The sequence below is a fragment of the Ctenopharyngodon idella genome, chromosome 1 (assembly GCF_019924925.1).
Source record: "Ctenopharyngodon idella isolate HZGC_01 chromosome 1, HZGC01, whole genome shotgun sequence".
Classification (NCBI taxonomy): Eukaryota; Metazoa; Chordata; class Actinopteri; order Cypriniformes; family Xenocyprididae; genus Ctenopharyngodon; species Ctenopharyngodon idella.
This window is the reverse complement of record NC_067220.1, coordinates 12,046,758-12,069,331: the sequence shown is the minus strand read 5'-3', so window position 1 is coordinate 12,069,331 and position 22,574 is coordinate 12,046,758. Positions and strand designations below refer to the sequence as shown.

The window sequence follows — 22,574 nt, the reverse complement described above, 5'->3', positions numbered from 1 at the left end:
TGTACTGATATTTAAAAATATTACTGTTTTTACTGCATTTATTTTGATCAAATAAATGCAGCCTTGGTGAGCATAAGAGAATTCTTTAAAAAACATTAAAAACCCTACCAACCCCAAACATTTGAGCGGTAGTGTACATGAAATTTTTGTAAGTGCTAATTTAAAATAAAAGGTGGTACTTATTCTGAAAGATATAACATTGTTTTTCATATTAAAAGACTAAAATCTTTAAACAAAATTTTGTTTTTGAGAATATTTTGCTACACATCCGCTCTGCCTTCCAAAGTGTGACAACAAACCTGAACATGCCAATTGACTGAGGCAGTGAGACGCCTCTACGATTGGCTAATATGCTAAAACAAGGGTTCAAAGTTCAGTCATAGTCATGTGTGACCCAGACACTAATGTCACCATCCTGTTCCGTCCTCATTGAGTCTAAAATCAATCCACTTAACCCCTGTTGCTCCAGGCCATCTGTCCTATCAATTGAGTTGTCAGTTAATTTGTATAAAATTGTCTGTTAAATCACCCAATCCAGTAGACACACATAAAAAAAAATGTACAAGGACAAAGTAGCATGTTCTCTTCTGCATAAAGACAGCAGAGGGACAATAAACAGCACCATTTTTTCAGTCAACCACTTCATTTAGTATGGAAGCTTGTTTCCACCACTAAATAAAAAAATAAAAAAGGTAATTGCGACATTTTATCTCACAATTCTGACTTTTTTCCATAGAATTACAAGATTTAAACTCACAATATAGTCAGAATTGCATCTTATAAAGTCAGAACTCCGAGATATAAACTCGCAATTCTGAGAAAAAACGTCAGTCTTTTTTTTCCTCACAATTGGACATTATAACATGCAATTGCAAATTTATATCACAATTCTGAGAAAAAAGTCAGAATTACGAGATATAAACTTTTTTTCTCGCAATTCTGACTTTATAACTCGCAATTCTGACTTTATAACTCACAATTGTGAGATGTAGATTCACAATTGTGAATAAAAAGTGAGAATTGTGAGAGAAAAAGTCGCAATTACCTTTTTTATTTTTTATTACATGTCGAAAACAAGCTTCCATACTTTAGTACGTAAAGCTAAAAGCACATAATATGCACATATTCAGTGAAGGTAATAGCTAATCTTCACTCAGACATTTCATATAGCATCATATAACTTTTCAAATAGCAGCAGAGTTCTTAAACCATTTCTTTTCACACTGGAGTTGTTCTTCTTGTCCCACTTTGAGACGCATATGAGGGCTCTTTTACAGCATTTTGCATGTGTGCAATGTCATTCCCAGAATTTTGCACGTGCGCTGCGCTTTTACTGGGATTTACTGAGTTGAGCTTATAGTTCTGCGACAACATGACTCCATTTTCCGGCTTGACTGAATTTTGTCCATGTGCAAACCCTTTCTCAGTGCTCAGCGAGTTCTGTATGTGCGGAAGCCCTCTTTCTGATTTCACAGAGTTCTGCATGGTGACAACGTGAGGATTTGCAAAGCTGTTATTAACAATGACAGAGTTATGAAAATGTGCAAAACCATGGCTAGTGCTGAGGGAGTTGCGCGCGAGTGTGTTAGTAGCTGTAGGTGGAAGCCCGCGTCCCAGGGCGTACAGCCCGAGGTCATTCCCGTGACGGCCAGGGGAGGGTTCGCGAGATCGGGAGTCAGACGAGCGGTTTTGACCCTGCCTCCAACGGTAGCGGGAACGGTAGCTGGTCGAGCGGCGATGCTGCAGGGAATTCGTGCTGGTTTGGAATGTGCGATGCGAACGCGCTCTCAACACGCGGTGCGTGTCGATGAACAGGTGCACGGTCAGGACCCCCACAGTCTCTGCTATGATGAAGGAAAGAGCGCCGCAGTAGAAGCTCCAGCCATACCAGTGACTGCGCTTGGACTCACTCTGGTTGGGGTCGCCGGCATTGGACGAGATGTACACAATAATGCCAATGATGTTGCTGAGACCTGAAAGAAAGGCATGCAATTAATCTTCCTTCCTTTGCTGCAATCCATGTCTGTGTTTTTTTAAAACCTAGTCATATGTTGCGGACAAATTTGCAAAAAAATGTCCATCGAAGTAAGCTAAATGTCCGTAGAAGTTATCATGTTAGGATGAGTACAGGGGCCCTTATCAGAGAGGGGGTCCGGAAAATGATATCTACTGAGGGGGACCCACAATCAAATCATTCCTTAGTAAATCATAATTATGACATCAGCGCTGATAGCCTCGTGGGCAGCACGCCAACATATAGTGCACTTTGGGCGACCCAAGTTTGAGTCCCGGCTCGCGGACCTTTCCTGATCCCATCCCCCTCTCTCTCCCACCTTGCTTCCTGTCCACTCTATAATATCCTATCATAACAAAGACAAAAATCGACAAAAAAATAAAATCATAATAATGGCATAAAGAGTATAAAAATCATAATTATATATATATATATATATATATATATATATATATATATATATATATATATATATATATATATATATATAATTTTTATATAATTATGTAAGTCATAATTATGAGATAAAAGTCGAAATTGTGGGAAACTAAGTCCTAATTATGAAATGAAAAGTAAAGTTGAAATAAGTAACAATTTTGACATAATTATAACTTTTTATCATAATTTTAACTTTTTTTGTCATAATTGGTTTTGTCATAATAATGACCTTGTTCTTGTCATATTTGACTTTTTAACTCATAATTTCTACTTTTTATGTCATAATTATGATTTTTATGTCATAATTCACCCTTCGCCAGGAGTTTGATTAACAGGCAATCTGACCAATCATAACTGCAAATCTGCCATTTTGTCTGACAAACAAACCAGAAAGGAGAGTAGATTAACGTTGGTGGACTTGAACTTGAAAAATGGTGTGTACTGCCATCTTTCGGCGGTTGAAACAACATACCTTCTGATGTTCATTCTTGTTTATTTCGTGCTATAACTAGTAGGAAGAGATGAACGGTTCACTTGCCGCTCGAACTGAGGTGCTACACCTATTTGTCATGACACAAAGAGCCACAAAGTGGTATTTATAAATTGAATTTCTTAAAAAAGTACAAAATTTGAAAGCTGAGACTTTCTTTCATACCAAAAGTAACTGTCTTGTTTGTCGGCGAAGCGTCAATTATGATTTACTAAAGCAAGATTTTTTTGTGTGGCATGTGGCAGAAATTGGCTTCCATATCATTGCCATAAAAATACCAAATAAATTTGTTTACAGTGCCACCTACTGGTCAAAGGCTAAAAAGTTACAAATAATGCAAAATCTTAACCTTACAATAGGCTGCTATTGGAGTGGTTCACCATGTGATTCAGACATATTCATATTTACATGTATTTGAAAATAACATCTATGGTGCATACCCATTTAAATAACTAGGTAAAAGTATATATGTGTGTATGGACATACCAGCTGAGACAAAAAAGATGCCTGCGCACAGGATGACGTTGTGTCTGCTCTTGTAGAACTCGCTGGCGGCTACACACACTCCACCAATGAACAGCAGTCCCACACTCATTATAGGGAAAAGACTAGAGGCGCGCACAGCACCTGCCACACACACACACACACACACACACACACACACACACACAACAAAAATGTATAACTGACTGTTCTATAATAGTGTATTGGCATATTATTTCTTTCTCTGATCTAAAGTCAGTATTTATTGTGATTTATCTAAATAATTGAACTGAAATTTGCTATAATTCTTTTTACTGTGAATATGCACTATAAGGTTTCTAAGCGCTGTTTTTATTGTATGTGTTTGACCTTTAGCTGAATGTCAAGCATTTGTAGATACTCACGCAGTAGATATTCTGCAGCATCTTGCTCATAATCTGCGTCCTCTGGGAAATGATCAATGTTCTTACAAACCCCCTTAAATACGCCTGTAAGAAAGACACACACACATCCAAACGCCTTCACAGTCACACGTGCGTCAGTTAATGGCCAATGCCATTTTCCACATGATTGGACTAATGCTATCAAATCATTAACAATATCAATATCCTCCAATCTAATTAGTCATTCTCAACACGCAGACAGGCAAACACTCTATTTCTCTTTTAAATGGGCAACACATTTTCTCTTTCTCTTATAGTGTCATTCCACATATGAACCACATAACTGTTATCAAAGATGGATTAAAGTGGCATAACTTTAAAAATTGCTCTTTTTTGTTGTCATGTGCAATATAAAATCAACAAAATAATCCCCACAAGGGTATATGTTAGTGTGTGAGGTAGATGCTGTATGTATCTGCATGTTTAGGAGCTGTATTTCTGTTGATGTAGCTCTTTGTGTGCATAATTGACATTTGTAGAGTAAGTGCATAGTCTGTGCCAACCATCTTTCATAACTGTCATCTCGTACCCTAAGTATCTCATACTCGCTCTCGCATTCACACACGTAAAGTGAACGCTGCCACTTTGATGCCCTTTTAACAGAGTGAACGCTTCATTACACATTCCATTAAAAGAATTGACGTTGAACTGATATAGGTCAGAGAGTAGGGTGTGAGATGGGTCGAAACTAGAGGAACGTGTAGTGTGCGAGAAAGTAAAAATAATTCAATCAATAGTTAAATAAATAAATAAATCATCCCACAGGAAAGGGTTTGATTTGGCTCCAGCTTTGATAGTCAACACAACTCCACTACAAAAAAAAAAGTGATGTGGTAAAATGACAGTCATGGTAATGAGCGAGATGGTGTAAGTTAGGAATGATATATAATAGTGAACATTGAACAGTGTTTATACTATATTCATGAGTAATCCAAAAAGCTTCAAAGACTAGCATGATACTAGCATGGAACATGTAAAAAACATGGTAAAACTTTTGTATGAAATGAAAAAAGTAAGTTGATACTTTTTTGTGAGTATGAATATTTCAATTATTCAGTACATTAAATTAAATCAACCATTAAATCTCAACCAAACACTGCATGAAGATTTCAGAACCTTTCTGTCATTTCATTAATTTGTTCATTTTCTGAATTTTTTTTTTTCAATACCAGTTTTATTGCAACAATAACTATAGTGGTAAGGTATTTTAGCTGGAACTATGATTAACAAGGTCAAAATGTATTAAAAAATAACAAATATACAATTTTAGGTATATGTCAAACGATTAATCGCAATTAATCACATTCAAAATAAAAGTTTGCATTTGCATAATATATGTGTGTGTACTGTGTATAATTATGTATATTTTAATACACACATACATGTATATATTTAAGAAATATTTGCATGTATTTACTGTATATATATTTATATAATTGTATTATATATAAATATTTTATATATAAATATATAAAAAAATTCTCAAATATATACATGCATGTGTGTGTATTTACATAATAATTATACACAGTACACACACATAAAAACAAAAATTATTAATCGTTTGACTTGCTTTCATGTCATCCACATAAACATGCAGTAAAAAGCGGTTTATCACCGTTTTTAAAACAATGTACCTTCCATGCAGCACTGTCTCCAGAGCCCAGAGTGCGTAAGTACCTCTTCGTTCTTTCGGTTCGTGTCATTGTCATTCACGCTTTTGGTTCTGCAGACGCCGCGCGAGTACAGCCAGTAGTCGGTTCCCACCGCGATGGTCATCAGACTGAAGGCCGCAAAAGCCCCCGCCGTGGTGAGGAGCATCTGCACTCCACGGTTACACACCTTCATCCTGCACGCGGCTCTCTGGCATCAGTGTACACTTGTGAGGGCCACGACCGGCTTATCCACGAGGAAATTCATTGGTTTTAATGAACTCTCTCGCATGTCAGTGAAGTTTTCTTTAAGTTTTGGCACGCGTCCCTCATGCTGTGCGCGTTTACACGGTAAGTGAGAGAGATAATTCGAGTTTATCTCCTTCAAGTAGGTAAATCCTCATTTTGACGCTCCAAACTTACCTTATACATCAAAAATCAACTCCAAGAACGACTTTCTCCCAACAGTCATTGCGGTGAGGTCAGGTTTTCTCGATATTCCTTCAGATAAGTGAAGTTTGCCCATGACTGAACTGTGCGCATTCCCGTGGATCATGCTGAGGTGGTTTTGATTGAGCCTCTGGTGGGTCTCTCTCTGCTCGTGCTTGTGAATGTAAAGCACCGCCTCTGACTTTGCGCTCGATAGTGCAAAGTTACGCAATGCAAAAGAGTATCTGTGCAATTTAAAGAAGAACATGCACAAGCTAACAAATTAACTTAGCATCATTTTAAAACTGTAAAAATGAGGTGGGATTTTTAATTGCGTAAGATGCATAAGTGGTCACACGTTGCTATAGCAAGACGATTAATTTTAGCGTATATTTAATTCACATTTAATTTTATTGTTTTTTTTTTAGACCGCTTCAAATTTAATTAGTGTTGAAACTTTAAAATCTTGTAAATATGTAATGAAAACTTGTTAAAAAAATTATGAAATCGTATAAAATGTATAAAATTATTGTAATAGGCTATTAGTAGATGGACACTGATGCTGTTTTTTTTTTTTTTTTTTTTTTTTTTTTTACAGTATACAATATTAAATTGCTACATTGTAGCCTATTATTCAGTGTTCTGCCTGCTTATGTGATAGTTCTGGTGTTCATGTTGAATGTATGAACGAAAATGTTATGTCTGACTGTGTGTTTCATAATCAACAGTCACTGCTTTATATAATACTTTCATTCTCAGGAAATATTTGTGTCCCAGTGACTAATATATTTAACAGGAAAAACCACAGATACTATATTTATAAAAATAGATTTAACTCTGTAGTTTACACATTTTTTGCCCCAATTTTTCAGCATCACGTGGACGCACACACACAGACACACACACACACACACACAGACACACACACACAAGCACACATAGACACACACAGAGACACACACACACACACACACACACACACACATTATATATATATATATATATACACATACACACACACACACACACACACACACACATAATGTGCATGTAGCCTACTAGTATGAATATTAGGGGAGATGTGTCCCTATTGTGGTTCGACAACGTCTGTGGCAAAGTTAAGCAGTAACTTTTTAAAGTAAAATGCTAGAAAAAAATCCTATAATTTTCAGATACAAATTCCTCAGTTTCTTGTGAATGGGCCCCACAGGGCTAAAATGACTCATAACCTTTTAACCTCATAACACAATCTTACAAAAGTTATGAACACACAGATTGGCATTTGAAAAGTTCAGCTTTAATAATCCACATAGCATAAATAAATAACATGCAAAATATCTCTGCAATCACCAGCGATATCCCTCCCCAATATAGCCAACCACTGCTGCTGTCTGGATGTTAATGTTGATGTGTTGTTGTTGACATGCATCTGTCTTGCATAGTATAAAAACTCATTTTGGGGGTTTGATTCTTGTACAGGAAGCCCTTTAAAGTCTTCATCATTAAAACATGATAGAAAAACTAAAAAATTAACCAGGGCCAGGGGTTTACAATGCTAAAATATGCACGTTTTTTCAAAGGTGTGACAATTACTTTGATCACTTAAAGGCCACATTATTAATTTACAGTTATGCACATCATGCCAAAGCGATTTAGGACAGGAACGGTAGCAAGGCTGTCAGTTTGTATACGCACTTATTGTATCTGCACTTTCTGATGTCTTTTTCATAAAACATCCAGTTAAGATAACAGCTTTTCTATCCTTCGGTCTGGCTTTCACATCTTTGTAGTTCAGGCTACAGGTCCTTCATAAACATTTATCCTTCCATATACACTATACAATAAATATTATACAATATCTTTACAGTATCCCCACTTTTCCATGTATCGCCTCAGGAAAAGCAGATTATACTTAAATTGTCACTGTTTACATGATCACACAATGTGTTTTCATTTGGAAGACTAGAATACTTATATTTCTATTTCATCTAATTACAAAATGAAACGTTAACAAATATAAATGTTTACACACCATCAACCTTATAAGGATCTATGCTACAACAGATCCAACCATTACTGACACACTTGGTTAATAAGTAAACACCGAGTTAAAGAGAACGGGCTCTACCAGGCATGCATAGGGTAGACTAAAACTCCTTATGGAGTCTGTTTAACACAGACACATGGCATACAATGAGCTCCCTAAACACTGCAGATTCCCCAACAAAATATATGGCACATTAGGGTTTCAGTCAAGACTGTTAGCTGGAGTTGGAGTTTTTCAGCTCATACAGTATGAATCACATTCTCTGCAGCCTGTGATATGCATGGAACAACCTCTGATGCCAATTCCATTAACAGCACTAACGCACTTTATCAAGGACTGCAACCGCACGCACCCGTCATCTGTTTGGAAATCAATTGAAAATACATGGTAAAACTTAATACTTTAAACACAGTAAAGGTTGAATGTGCATTATAACATTTACCAATACATCAGGGCATCAGTTTGCAAATCAAAAATCTGCAATATCATACAATATCATTTGTTCTGTGCCCTCAAAGATGTCTCATTATCCCTTTTATTCACAAGCTATTTTTCATCTATTTGTTTAATATTAATTTTTGCTAGTCACTGCTTGTGTCATGCTTGCAGAAAGTTTCCTTCTCAAACTGTTTTTTTTTTTAACCCCAAAATAGGCATTATGTAAACTTCTCAGTAAAAATATAATTCCGCCACATAACGGAAAAAAACATGCTTTGGTAAATCATAATTATGACATACAAAGGTGAAATTATGACAGAAAAGTCACAAATGACATAAAAATTAATAAAGACAAAATTTAAAAATGTAAAAAATTTTAATTATTATGAGATTAAAAAGAAACTATGGCATTAAAATCAAATATGACAAAAACCTCAAAATTAGGAGATTAAAATGTAAAAATCACATATATAAACAAATTCGACTTTTTGTTATTGTGACTTTCGTATGTCATAACTGTTTTTCACATTGGCCCATTAATTGATTTAAAGGATTAGTTCACTTTCAAATGAAAATTAGCCCAAGCTTTACTCACCCTCAAGCCATCCTAGGTGAATATGACTTTCTTCTTTCTGATGAACATAATCGCAGAAATATTAATAAACATCCTGACGCATCCGAGCTTTATAATGGCAGTGATAGGGATCAATGAGTATGAGCTGAAGAAAGTGATTCCATCCACATCCATCCTTCATAAATATGTGCTCCAAACGGCTCCGGGGGGTTAATAAAGGCCTTCTGAAGCGAAGTGATGCGTTTGTGGAAAAAAATATTCATATTTAACAAGTTATGAAGTAAAATATTTAGCTTCTGCCAGACTGCCTTCTGTATTGAAGTTACGGAGAAAGTATAAACTGACGTCACGTCAGTTACACTTTTTCTGTAAGTTGAATAGGGAAGGTGTAGGACGTAGCGTAAGCTTTGTGAACTGCAAGAGTTTTATACTTTCTGCATACGTTGAATACGGAAGGTGGCTACACTCATATACACCTAGGATGGCTTGAGGCTGAGTAAAGCTTGGGCTAATTTTCATTTTAAAGTGAACTAATCCTTTAAAGGTGCAGTAAGCGATTTCTGAGAAACGCTGTTGAAAGTGGATCGGACCGAGCACCACAACACGCTTGTAGCCAATCAGCAGTAGGGGGTGTGTCCACTCATGATGATGGGGGAGGAGAGAGAGTGAGAGAGTGAGCAAGAGGGAGATTTGAAGAAAGACTGTAGAAAGAGAGATGGCTGAGAGACATTACAAAAGAGAAAAGGTCAGAGGAATATCACTGGAAGAAGAAGGGATATGATCAGGCAAGGACTTTAGGACTCGTGTTATTATAATTATGTCATTACAACTCTCTGGAGAGTGGTATGGTAACAGAGATTGGCATGGTGGTGAATATGGCAATGTTAATGTATTTGATCTTGGCGGAAAAGATCTGCTACGCTGCTGTACCGAGTACCGAGACTTGCTACGGCCAATACATTCACAGACATTGCTGTGAGCATGTAAGACATGCTGCTGCTGCACATGTAATGTACATAAATTAACCCCATAGCAGATCTATACAGGTGGAGCTGGGGAAGGTGGAGGGTTTCTGAAAGTGTGCCGCATACTGCTAACAGCAAACACTGCTGGTATTTGTTTGAATGTTGAGCCGAAGCTCATTGGTTGCTGATGCAACAACAACCAATCAACTGTGCTATGTAGATAATGACGTGATCGCTACCAAATCAGCTTGTGCCATCTAGAGTTTCATGCCAGAACTATATAAGAAAAGCTTCCCAGCACTGGAGAGACCTAAGTGGGGAGGCCTGAAAACAGATGCCAAAGTTGTGTTGTTCTGCTACATATGTGAGTAACATTGGTTTTGCTATGTTTCACAGAACCAAGATATGCTGTTGTTGTAATGTTAGCTTGAGTAGCAGGACAGTTTTGAGTGTCGTTGTTTGTCTGGAGCTGTTCTGCTGTTGGCGACTAACAACCAACTCTTGCTTGTATAAACTCTGCTGTACTCTTGTTCATTTTTTGTTCTTTTTTGTCGTTTATCATCTTCACTTTATTTTTTGTGAAGCATTATTTTTCTTTGCTTCAGCAATGATAAGGAGACATCCCTTCTTGCATTGCGCGTTTGTGCCTTTTGAGGGCGGAGCAAAGAAGGGACGGGTGTGTTTGTTTGGGTTGATTTCAAATTCTCAGAAATTGCTTACTGCACCTTTGAGACTGTTTTAATATCAGATTTTTTACTTATTTAAAATATTCTTAATACCAAATGATATGTAAAATAAGGGAAACAATGAACATATTTTTGCCACTAAACTAAAGTGATCTGTTTTAATATAAAAATGTTGATTTTCAAAGCTTTATGTGCTTTTGAGTTGCATGTAAATTATAAATTAAGCCTGATGGCCTATGCTATTCCCTCCAGCTATCATGACATAAATAATGAATGTTCATGAGCATCTCATGAACAGAAGCCATTATGCCAGTAGCAAACTAAAGGCCATATGGATATCATTATTTGACTGTTTGCTTCTAATGATATGCTAATGCAAGCTAATGCTGAGAATCTCACAACAAGCTGAAAGATATCATCCATTTAAACGAACATCTAGCAATAAATGCTTGAGGATATTTGCCTATCTATCATTTACTGATGCACTGGAACTTTGCTTTGAATTGATACCAAAATGTTTAACTAATTTAAACCAGATTTTAACTTAAAAGATTCAAGGTTGTGCAAGGCTTAATTAGCTTTGGGGGAAAAAGCCATTAGTGCTGCATGTTGTCAGATGAATTCATTTGGAAACGAGGGGCTGCAGTAAAACGCTGACTGAATATATGGAGAGAATGTATAAAAGAAAGAGGTAGGATAATTCTCTTGGAGATGAAAAGACAAGACATTCTCATGGAGACTATGAATACACTCTTTTATAACCGTTCTCTCTCCTCTGGCGAATTCAATATCAAGAGTTTCTGAGGCCTTGGTTGAAAAACTGAGTATAATCCTGATTTGGTTCTGCTTGATCCTGCTGGGTTTGTGCCTTTTTAAGTGAAGAGAGAGGACAATCAAGATGCACTGGGACAAAATAATACTTTCTGGGTAATAAGACAGTCTGTTTGGTGTTAAACCTGGATAACAAACTCAGGGTTGGTGTAGGAGAAGCCTTGGAATTCATTTTGGTCCAGATTCATGATGAAGAGTTTATCGGTTGGTGTCAGCTCAACCGCCATCTTGGTGAACTCCTTGTCGAAATTCCCAGTGTCACGTCGATTTTTCTGAAAAAAAAAAAAAAAAGAGAAAGAGTTATGAATGTGACCATCAAACTGATCATAACGTTTGTAATACCGGATTAATTGTTTAGGTAAGAATTACTCTGCAAAAGTTCAGGGTCAGTAAGATTTGTTAATGTTTTTGAAAGAAGTCTCACCAGTGCTGCATATACAGTGAAACAGTAATATTATTTATAACTAAAAATAACTGTTTTCTATTTTACAATATTTTAAAATGTAATTTATTCCTGATGCCAAAGCTGAATTTTCAGCATCATTATTCCAGTTTTCAGAGTCACATGATCCTTCGGAAAAAAATCTAATGCTCTGATTTGCTGCTTAAGAAATATTTATATTTATATTATTATCAATGTTGAAATCAGCTGCTTAATGTTTTGTGGAAACCATAATTAATTTTTTTTCAGGATTCTTTGATGAATAGAAAGTTCAAAAGAACAGCATTTTCAAATAAATTTATTTCAAAATTATTTGAAATAAAAAAAAAACTTTTGTAAAATTGTTTTACTGTCATTATTGATCAATTTAATGTATCCTTGCAGAATAAAAATATTAATTTTTTTAAAAAGATTCTTATCGACCCCAAAATTTTGAAGTTGCATAAATTAACATTAATCACTGTATTGTGAAAGAACAATTAACAATTTTTGTTGTAAAAAAGACAATTTTTGTTGCAAGATTTTTTTTTCTTTTAACATTTTGTTTTTTTTTAACTGAACTGACTTTGATTTTTCCATCTCTAGAAAATGGGATAGATTTTTTTTTTGAAAAGCATAAACCACATCTTACAACTTTTGCTTTAAGCATCAATTCAATAAGACAGTTATTCTAGCAAAAATTAAATTACAATTTGGTTTTAAAGTCAACACAAAATTGCATTTACTTCCAAAATGCGGTTAATGTCTGACTGAAACAGGATATTCAACAAGAAAAACTTTATCCATGGGAAATTGCTAGTTGGTTAACATTATCCAATAGCCCACAAGGCCTTCGTGACATCAGCAGAAAACTAAGTGGAGCAAGTTGATGATAGGCACTTTGGAAAAAATGCCAAAACATCAAGAATGTGTATTTAAGAAAGCAAATAGGGACCGTTTAGATTTTATGTTGACTTTAAAGCTAACGTCTGTCGTTATAAACGCATATCTATAAGATCACACACACACACACACACACACACACACACACACACACACACACAAAAAAAACATCACAGAGGATATTCAGATAGAAGTAATAAACAGCAAAAAAGACCAAGAGGAAATTGATGAAGAGGAACCCACACCTTAATACATCAGAATCAAAAACTCAAGACAAACAAAACTTTCAGAGTCAATCTGGAATAGGCAGAATAAACCACAAAAAACAGAGGGACAGTACAGAGGAGAGCAGACTGGACCATTAACATCTGAAAAACACCCATGAGAATGAGATGAACGTTTGAACATCAAGTCCAGCCACCAACTGGAGACAAACAGCTCAAGAAAGTTCTGCTAAACACATAAACCAGGAACAGAGACACCAAATGCCCTTTCATTCAAGACAGGACAATCAACAAGGTCCTACCTTCTGACAGAGGCCCAAAACCAGCTCAAGAATAAGGGCCCATGGAGAGAAGTGCTTCTTGAGAGTCTGGTCCCTGTACCTACTCAATAACTGCACCATCATTTTCTCATGAGACCCAGAAGTCCAAATGCACAATTTATACAAAACACTCCTTTTCTTCTCGCATGGATCTGCTGTTCGCGGATGGTTATTTTGCAGGTACGCTATTAGTACGATATAATAATTAAGCATGTGTGTGAGTTCAGAAGAGTTGATAGCGTATTTTTAAGACTAAGTAAAGTGTACTTGCATTGAAATTTATTTATTAACTATTCACATTATAAACATTAATCACTGTTATCACAATTTATGTTTTGAAATCTATAATCATCATTTGGTTGCTGGAAAATCCAGCTCAAGCTGGTATCTGGTATCGTTGTAGCTGATGGTATTTGCTTTCTTTATACTCAAAATGGATAATAAACTATAATTCAAAAGTTTTTTGTTTGTTCTTGAAAGAAATTAATACTTTTACTCATCAAGGATGCATTGAACTGATCAAAAGTGGCAAAAAAGATAAAATCATTTGTTACAAAAGATTTATTTTTCAAATAAATGCTGTTCTTTTATTCATCAAAGAATCCTAAAAAAATTTATCAGGTTTCCATAAGAAAATCAGAAATGTTTCTTGAGCACCAAATCAGCATATTAAAATGATTTATAATAAAATGATTTTATAATAAAAGGATCATGTGACGCTGAAAATTCAGCTTTGACATTTTAAAATATATTAAAATAGAAATCAAACATTACTGTTTTTACTGTATTTTTGATCAAATAAATGCAGCCTTGATGAGAATAAGTTTCTTTCAAAGACTAAAAAACATTAAAAAACATTAGGAAATCTTAAAAATATCTTAAAATTGCAGACCAGCTGTGTAAATGCAGCTATGAAAATGTAATGTTGTCAAATTATGGTACATTTTATGGACTATATTTTAATATTCTAAAATATTAGTATCCATATACTTCATTTCGGCACTGTTTGTGTGTGCAAGAATAAACACAGAGGAGGAAAATATACAGACATACAGAGATCATTAATATATTCCAAATACATATTCATATATTTTCCTCTATAGAAACAGTCTGTCCACAGTTTCACAGTAATTTGATCCAAACACTGCCAGGCACAGGTAACAAGTCAAAAAAATTCATACATCACAGATTTGGCAGAATAAAGACATAAAAAGATATGTTCTCGTAAGTAGTTACAACATCATCATGTCTGGAATTAAGTTGTTGTAGTTACATCACTATCATTTCCAGTTGGTTTAAGGATGTGGTTATGAGTATCCAAGCAGCACTGGTTGGAAAACTATACGTTGTATGACCAGTTCCTAAACTTTAATCTCTGACTTGGCACAGTTTCACACAAACACACGTACGACACCCAACCGAAAAAAGCACTAAAATGGGGTGACCCAGTAAACATCCTGATCAATAAGTGGTAAATGGTTCATCTGAGGCGCATTTGTGTAAGTGTGTGTGTATGTTATGGGGAGACAGAGAGATTTGGCAGCTATATTTGAAATTCTAAAGATATGTTACATCAGAAGCAATGAATGAATCTTATAAAAAATGTCAAGGACATGTCCAGGTCACATTTCACCCCAAACTGAAAAAAATAAGAAACATTTAGAATATACAGAGCCCCCGGACATGACATATGGACAAAAATATATATGCCATGGCCACGAATTAAGAATTCGTTCCCTCGTTTCAGTAAATCATGGCTACGTTGAACTAATTTGTTACGTCAACAAAATATGTTGTTTTGATTTAAAAAACAAATTAGTAATCAAGGGACAAATTGTGTGTATGATTTACTTAAAACAAGGGAACGAATTAGTAAATGTATTTATGTATTATATTGTTGTCAGAAGTACCGTTTTCGGTACCAAGTCAGTACTGAAATTTAAAAAATCTGACGATACCAGCATTTTGAGCGGATTCTTAAACACCTCTGATTGGCCAATGTGTTCATGAGCTCAACAGATATGTCTGTGATTGGCTACAATGATCAACGCTTCAAAAACATGTTGTAAATAGACATATTTAAACATACAGATACACAAGGGAGTGTTTGAAAGCAGGCGTCTATCAGTGGATCCGTCTATGAGTGGATATATTAAGGATCTGCTGATAGACGCCTACTTTTAAACACTCCCTTGTGTATCTGTATGTGTAAATATGTCTATTTACAACATGTTTTTGAAGCGTTGATCATTGTATCTGTTGAGCTCATGAACACATTGGCCAATCAGAGGTGTTTAAGAATCCGCTCAAAATGCTAGGGGGAAATACTGGTATCGTCACTTTTTTAAAATTTCAGTATCGACTCACTTTTGACAACACTAATGTATAAGTCATTGGAACGAATTTTTAATTCGTGGCCACAATGTACATATTTTTTCTCCCAGCATTTCATGTGCGGGGCTCTGTAAGAATAACAACAATTAAGCCTATTTTTTTTTTTTGCACATTTTCATCACAGTTAAGCATGTTATTTGTTTGATTCTCATTAAATTGTCATGACAATAATGTCACAATGCAAAAAAAAAAAGTTATGCTTGCAAAACAGCTTCATTTCTTTATGCAAAATATAATGATTTTGGGGTGAAATGGGACTTGGACACTGGATTCACCCAGATATTTTTGAGTTTTTTGAGACCCGTAACACCACAGTCCATGATATACAAGCATCAAATAGTCAAAATCTCGCAAAGCCGCCACACACTCACTCACTCTTTATAAGTTCATTTACAAAGTTAGTCAATCTTTTCCCTTGATCCTTTAAATCAAACAAGAAATAAGCAAGACGGAACAAAATAGATTGAAATAACCCCCATTCTTCCATCAATCTGGTTGAACTCTCTCATTGGCTCATTCAAACTATGTAATTTCAAGATCTGTAATCTCATTGGTCCCTGTATTGTGCTTGGCTAAAACTGGCTACTTGGATTTCACAGATGCAAAATTTGGGTTAATGTATGAGAAGCCCTGAAATTCTTCTTGGTCCAGGTTTTGAATCACTTCTTGGTCAGGAGGGGTCAGGACGGGAGGATGGCGGGTGAAAAAACGATCAAAGTTCTCTGCGTCTCGACCGCACTGTGGAGAAGACGAGAGAAGAGAGATATGGGATGGGAAAATGATAAAACGGCATGAGCAACCAAATGAAGAATTAATGACAAACGGAAGCCTCAAACGTGGAAAAAAATGGGAAAAATTCATCCAAAAGTGTGATAATAATAACAGTACTTTTGTACATTCCCTTAATTGAGGGAATGCGTAATGATAGAAAATGATGAGCACATATCTGTATTGCATAACTACAATATATGAATGAACATATTGTATTACAATCACCTTCCTGCAAACATTTCATGCACATCATTTTCTGTGTTAAAAACATATTTCTGATGCTGCCAATTATTTTGCTATTACAGAATGTAAGTCAGCAGATGTTAAAGAAGCATTTTGTTTTCAGGCGATGAAGGTGCAGCATTCAGAAAAATGTGATCCGTGGAATTGGAAAATTCCAAGCATTACAAAAGTGAGAGAGTGAAGAGGGATCGTGAGCAAATAATAAGGGATCTGTATTCAAACCACTTACCTGTGAACGGATGAAATCATTTTAATTTAACATTAAAATGTTTATTCGTTGAACTCGTGTCACAAAAAGTGGGGGCGTGGCTTACTAAACAGGCCAATCAGGCCACAGTCAAATGCATTATTAGACATATACGCTTAGACTTTGAATAAAATGACAATCTAACATTAATCTGACTCCGGCAGCACTGTTATATGGTCATCTGCACACAAAGACTCATCACAAAGAAGTCAAAATTCAGCAAATAATAAAATTAAACATGTTAAAATACTCTATCAAATTCAGTTTGTAACAAATAAGAGCAGGGGTTTAGGAATGATCTAAAAAGTGGGTGAGATGCATTAAAAATCTCATTAGCCCCTCTTAACATATACCACATGATTTTAAATGCCTAGTTACCATGGAAACACTCAAATGAGATAGCGTTTGAAAGCTTTCTTGAGCATTTCTGTCACTTTAATTATTAGAACTAAACTTTGTTATGAATATAAAATTGCATATATACACTGTTCAAAAGTTTTGGGTCAGTAAGATTTTTTTAAGAAACAACAAGGATGCATTATATTGATCAAAAGTCACAGTAAAGCCTTGTTACAAAAGATTTCTATTTTAATTATTCGTTTGAACTTTCCATTCATCAAAGAATCCTGAAAAAACTGTATCACAGTTTCCACAAAAATATTAAGCAACACAACTGTTTTAAAAATTAATAATTATAAGAAATGCTTCTTGAGCAGCAAATCAGCATATTAGAATGATTTCTGAAGGATCATGTGACACTGAAGACTGGAGTAATGATGCTGAAAATTCAGCTTTGACATCACTGGAATAAATTACATTTTAAAATCAGTGCTATCAAATCCATTAATTGTGATTAATCACATCTAACATAAAAGTTTGTATATATGTGTGCCTGTATACACACGCACACACACACACACACACACACACACACACACATACACATTATTTACAAACTTTTATGTTGGATGCGATTAATCGTGATTAATTGATTTGACAGCACTATTTAAAATATATTAAAAATAGAAAACAGTTATTTTAAATTGTACACTATTACTGTTTTTGATCAAATAAATGCTGCCTTGGTGAGCATTAGACATTTCTTTTAAATACATTAGAAAAATCTTACATACATACATACATACATATATACACGTATAAAGCCAAAGCAGCTGGTTGGCTTTGAAACAGAATTTGTATTGTTTTATCATTATTAACTTCTTTTATTGTGAAATGTTCTTCTTAAAGTGTGCCATACTTCTTTAAAATCAATGCCATTCATACATTTTGGTGTGGTTTAAGTGTCTGAATATGTTTTGGGGTCACTGCATATCCACATCCTGAATCAGACTCGGACCCACAACAAAACAACACTAAAAACCCGCAAAATCTGCACAGTCAAAATTGTGAAATTCTTAAAATGCTCCATTGTTGTTTTCTACAGCATTCGTGAGTCAGAATCTGAAAGCAAACCTTTCACATATTTGTGTTCACAAAATCTTTGTGGTTTAACAGTGGAACATGAACTGTGACGCTTTACTTCCTGCACTGAGCAGGTTGGAACCACAGCATCTTGTCCACATGCACCAAATCTTCTCTGAAAATTAGGCACTTAAATAACTAAGATATGCTCTATCACCGCAGCTAAAATACAGTGTACTACGAGAAAGAAGTGTCAAAAAGATGCCACTGTACTTTTATTGCCCTCCTGATAAACACACAGCTACACTTTATTTCAATGGTCCACTTTAGACATTCTACTAACTATAAGTAACTTTGTCATCTAACTCTCATTAGAGTATTAGTAGACTGTTATGGTTAGGCTTAGTAGAATAAGTTGACATGTATCTGCAAAGTTACTTATAGTCAGTAGAATGTCTGTTGGGGAACATCAAAATAAAGTGTTAGCAGATATTAAGCAGACAGTCTACTAATACTGCTAGTTGACATGTAGTTGCAAAGCTACTTATAGTTAGAAGAATGTTGGAAGTGGACTATAGAAATAACGTGTAACCAAAACAAAACATACACAGCTGTATTATTACTTACTGCTTTGGGTTTGAAGGGGGGTTGAACCTCTTTATCTTGCAGCTTATCCCAGTCCATGTAGCGGAAGAAAGCGTGTTCCTTAATATCTCGTTCTCCCTCTGGTCCACAACCCAGACGCTTCGCTGGGTGCTTGGTCATCAGCTACAAACATGTAAGATTGTCTGTTAGTGAAAGCAAGCATAGGGGCAGTTGTGGCCTAATGGTTACAGAGTCAGACTGGTAACCCGAAGGCTGCAGGTTTGATTCTCAATACCAGCATGAAATGACTGCACTGTGTGTGTCCATGGTTTGCAGTGTGTGTATGTGTTCACTACTCACTACTCCTAATGTGTGTGCACTAACTTGGATGGGTTAAAGGGATAGTTCACCCAAAAATGAAAATTATGTCATTTATTACTCACCCGTAAGACCTTCGTTCATCTTCAGAACACAAATTAAGATATTTTTGATAAAATCCAATGGCTCAGTGAGGCCTGCATTACCAGCAAGATCATTTCCTATTTCAATGCCCAGAAAGCTACTAAAGACATATTTAAAACAGTTCATGTGACTACAGTGGTTCAACCTTAATATTATAAAGTGACGAGAATACTTTTTGTGCGCCAAAAATACCAAAATGATGACTTTATTCAACAATATGTAGTGATGGGTGATTTCAAAACACCGCTTCATGAAGCTTTGAAGCTTTACGAATCTTTTGTTTCGAATCAGTATCAAACTACCAAAGTCACGTGAACTATTAAAATTTTGAAACACTTCTGACGTAACGAAGCCTCGTTTACTAAAATCATGTGATTTTGGCGCTCCGAACCACTGATTCGAAACAAAAGATTTGTAAAGCTTCAAAGCTTGGAGTATTCTCGTCGCTTTATAACATTAAGGTTGAACCACTGTAGTCACATGAACTGTTTTAAATATGTTTTTAGTACATTTTTGGGCACTGAAAAAGGAAATGATCTTGCTGGCAATGCAGGCCTCACTGAGCCATCGGATTTTATCAAAAATATCTTCATTTGTGTTTTCCGAAGATAAACGAAGGTCTTACGGGTTTAGAACGACATGAGGGTGAGTAATTAATGACATAATTTTCATTTTTGGGTGAACTAACCCTTTAAATGCAGAAGACAAAATCTGAGTATGGGTTATCATACTTGGCCTTCACATGTCACTTTCACGTTTCATAGATAAAAATGTATAAAGTGTGTGCTTGTCTGTGTCGCCTACCCCCTTGCATATGGCCACTGCTTCTTTGGACATGGATTTCGGGTAAGATACATGATGCTCCATGATGGACTGGAATAGCTCATCTTCATCCTCACCATCAAAAGGAGGCTAAAGTGGTGGAAAAACATTGGTACCACTGTATCTATCACAATTACATAATTACTTATGAAAATGGCTCATCCAATCTGAATTTGGACCTAGAATGAATGCAGTATTAGTTTACCTGTCCCGCCAGCATTTCATACAGAAGCACTCCATAAGCCCACCAGTCAACAGACTTCCCATACGGTTGATATGCAATGATCTGTAACACAGGACAGAGCATTTATATGCCTTGTGTACATTAACATGGACTCGCTCTAATTCACATAATACACTCATATATTCACACACACACCTCTGGGGCAATGTAGTCTGGAGTGCCACAGAAGGTTTTGGTTGTGGCCCCATCAAACATGTTCTCTTTGCACATGCCAAAATCAGCGATCTTAATGTGACCTTCAGAGTCCAACATCACATTATCCAGCTTCAGATCTCTACACAAACCCAAGGCACAAAGAACAGTTCACACACATGCATATATTAGTAAATATTTGCTCTCACAACAATTTGAGTATGATTCTTTACTAACAATGCAATGCATCATGAAATATGAGAAATTTGATTCCATTATATTTGGTACTATACATAATTTAGTTTAAAAAAATATAACACAAATTAATTGGAGGGACAATTTACATTACAGTGGTTAAAGGTGCATAATACACTGTGTATTATTATAACAGATTATTAAATTCTGCAATTGTTGCATTTAACTTTTATGCTTAGATTCCACCATTCAAATTTTTTTCACCATACACTCACAAACAAACAAACATGTCACCTGTAAATAATTCCCTTAGAATGAAGAAAGAACAGGCCAATGGCAATCTCTGCAGCATAGAACCTGATGGTAAACAAAAACTAGAATTAAAACAAGTTAAATTACTGATCCGCTGTAGGAATAAATCAAAATATCAGTAGTATATACAGTAGTAGTATACAATATATATATATATATATATATATATATATACACACACAGTCAAACCAAAATTTATTCCTAACATTTCATTCATTAATACAGTTTATTCACTATAGTTTAAAAAAATGGTAATAAAATATGACAAGATCTCAGAGTTAAACTGTGTCAGAAAAAAATAATCTTAATTATGTCAGATAAATAAGCAAAACATGGTCAGTTCAAAGTGTCTGAATAAATTTTGGTTCCAAATGTTTATCAATTTTACTGGTAGTCCACTGTATGAAGAATTATTGGGTATAATATGTCACAGTTTACTTTATTTTGCTATCCTCACTTTCATAAATGAACTATAGTGTCCTGCACCCACTAGTAAAAATATACCAAAAATATCAAAAATGTCTGAATAATTTTTGGTTTGACTGTATTTGATTTATCTGTATTATTATTATTATTATTATTATTTTCCCTAAATTTTAAAATACGCACAAAAGTTTGGGGTTGGTATGATTTTTTTATGCTTTTGAAAGAAAAGTTTATTTGATCAAAAATACAATAAAAACTATTATTGCAATTTAAAATAACTGTTTTCTATTATAATATATATTAAAATGTAATTTATTCCTGTGATATCAAAGCTGAATTTTCAGCAGATATTACTCCAGTCTTAAAATAAAAAATAAAATAGTACTTTGTTCAATAAATAATTAAATGAATATTTATCTAATTAATTTTGTCATTATTTAAGTGTTTTGTGTGCTTGGGAGTAAATACATACACAGCATGGGGTTCCTTAAATTTTCCCACTTGTTGTATCTGATACATCAAATCTCCACCATTGATATACTCCATCACGAAGTAAAGGCGGTCCTACAAACAACAACAACAACAACACAATTGAGTATGAGATTATTAAGTGTTTGTCATGTGTATGTGAGTCTGTTTTGTGTGTGTGATGTGTACCATGGTCTGAAAGCACGAGTGGAGGTGGGTGAGGAAGGGCGGTTTGCCAGAGAGAGCGAGAACTCTCTTCTCCACCATAGTGCATTCCACGTCATCATCCTGAATGACCACATCCTTCTTCAAGATCTTCACTGCGTACAGCTCATCTGAGCCTTTACGCTCGGCCAACATCACCTGGAGAAAGACAGAGCATGAATACTGTGATAGTGATTCAAATAATTGAATTATTAAGTAATAGTTTATTTAAATTTAACATAAAAGTGCTAATTATGTATAACTGACTTGACCATAATTACATCATTTG

The 22,574-nt window shown here is 35.2% G+C and overlaps 2 protein-coding genes across 3 annotated transcripts in view; both read right to left on the bottom strand.

Moving 5' to 3' along the window:
• Window positions 1-560: 560 nt before the first annotated feature.
• cacng3a (calcium channel, voltage-dependent, gamma subunit 3a) lies at window positions 561-6,883 on the bottom strand. The gene is made up of 4 exons (XM_051895177.1): window positions 5,506-6,883; window positions 3,830-3,913; window positions 3,429-3,569; window positions 561-1,973 (listed from the first exon to the last, which is right to left on the bottom strand). Exons 1-4 carry the CDS (start codon window positions 5,714-5,716, stop codon window positions 1,219-1,221), a joined length of 1,191 nt encoding a protein of 396 aa, XP_051751137.1. The 5' UTR covers window positions 5,717-6,883; the 3' UTR covers window positions 561-1,218.
• Window positions 6,884-7,224: 341 nt separating this feature from the next.
• The window catches only part of prkcba (protein kinase C, beta a), a 43,280-nt gene continuing 27,930 nt past the window's right edge, over window positions 7,225-22,574 (bottom strand). Inside the window, exons 10-17 of one of the 2 annotated variants that reach the window (XM_051859582.1) lie at window positions 22,271-22,444; window positions 22,086-22,177; window positions 21,170-21,232; window positions 20,684-20,822; window positions 20,510-20,590; window positions 20,287-20,394; window positions 19,063-19,203; window positions 7,225-11,762 (exon numbers count right to left, since the gene is read on the bottom strand). In XM_051859582.1, the coding sequence (XP_051715542.1) occupies window positions 11,610-11,762; window positions 19,063-19,203; window positions 20,287-20,394; window positions 20,510-20,590; window positions 20,684-20,822; window positions 21,170-21,232; window positions 22,086-22,177; window positions 22,271-22,444 (951 nt within the window). In that variant the 3' untranslated portion in view covers window positions 7,225-11,609. Of the gene's footprint in view, window positions 11,763-14,423; window positions 16,491-19,062; window positions 19,204-20,286; window positions 20,395-20,509; window positions 20,591-20,683; window positions 20,823-21,169; window positions 21,233-22,085; window positions 22,178-22,270; window positions 22,445-22,574 lie in introns of those variants that run through there. The other variant, XM_051918685.1, reaches the window with a different exon arrangement.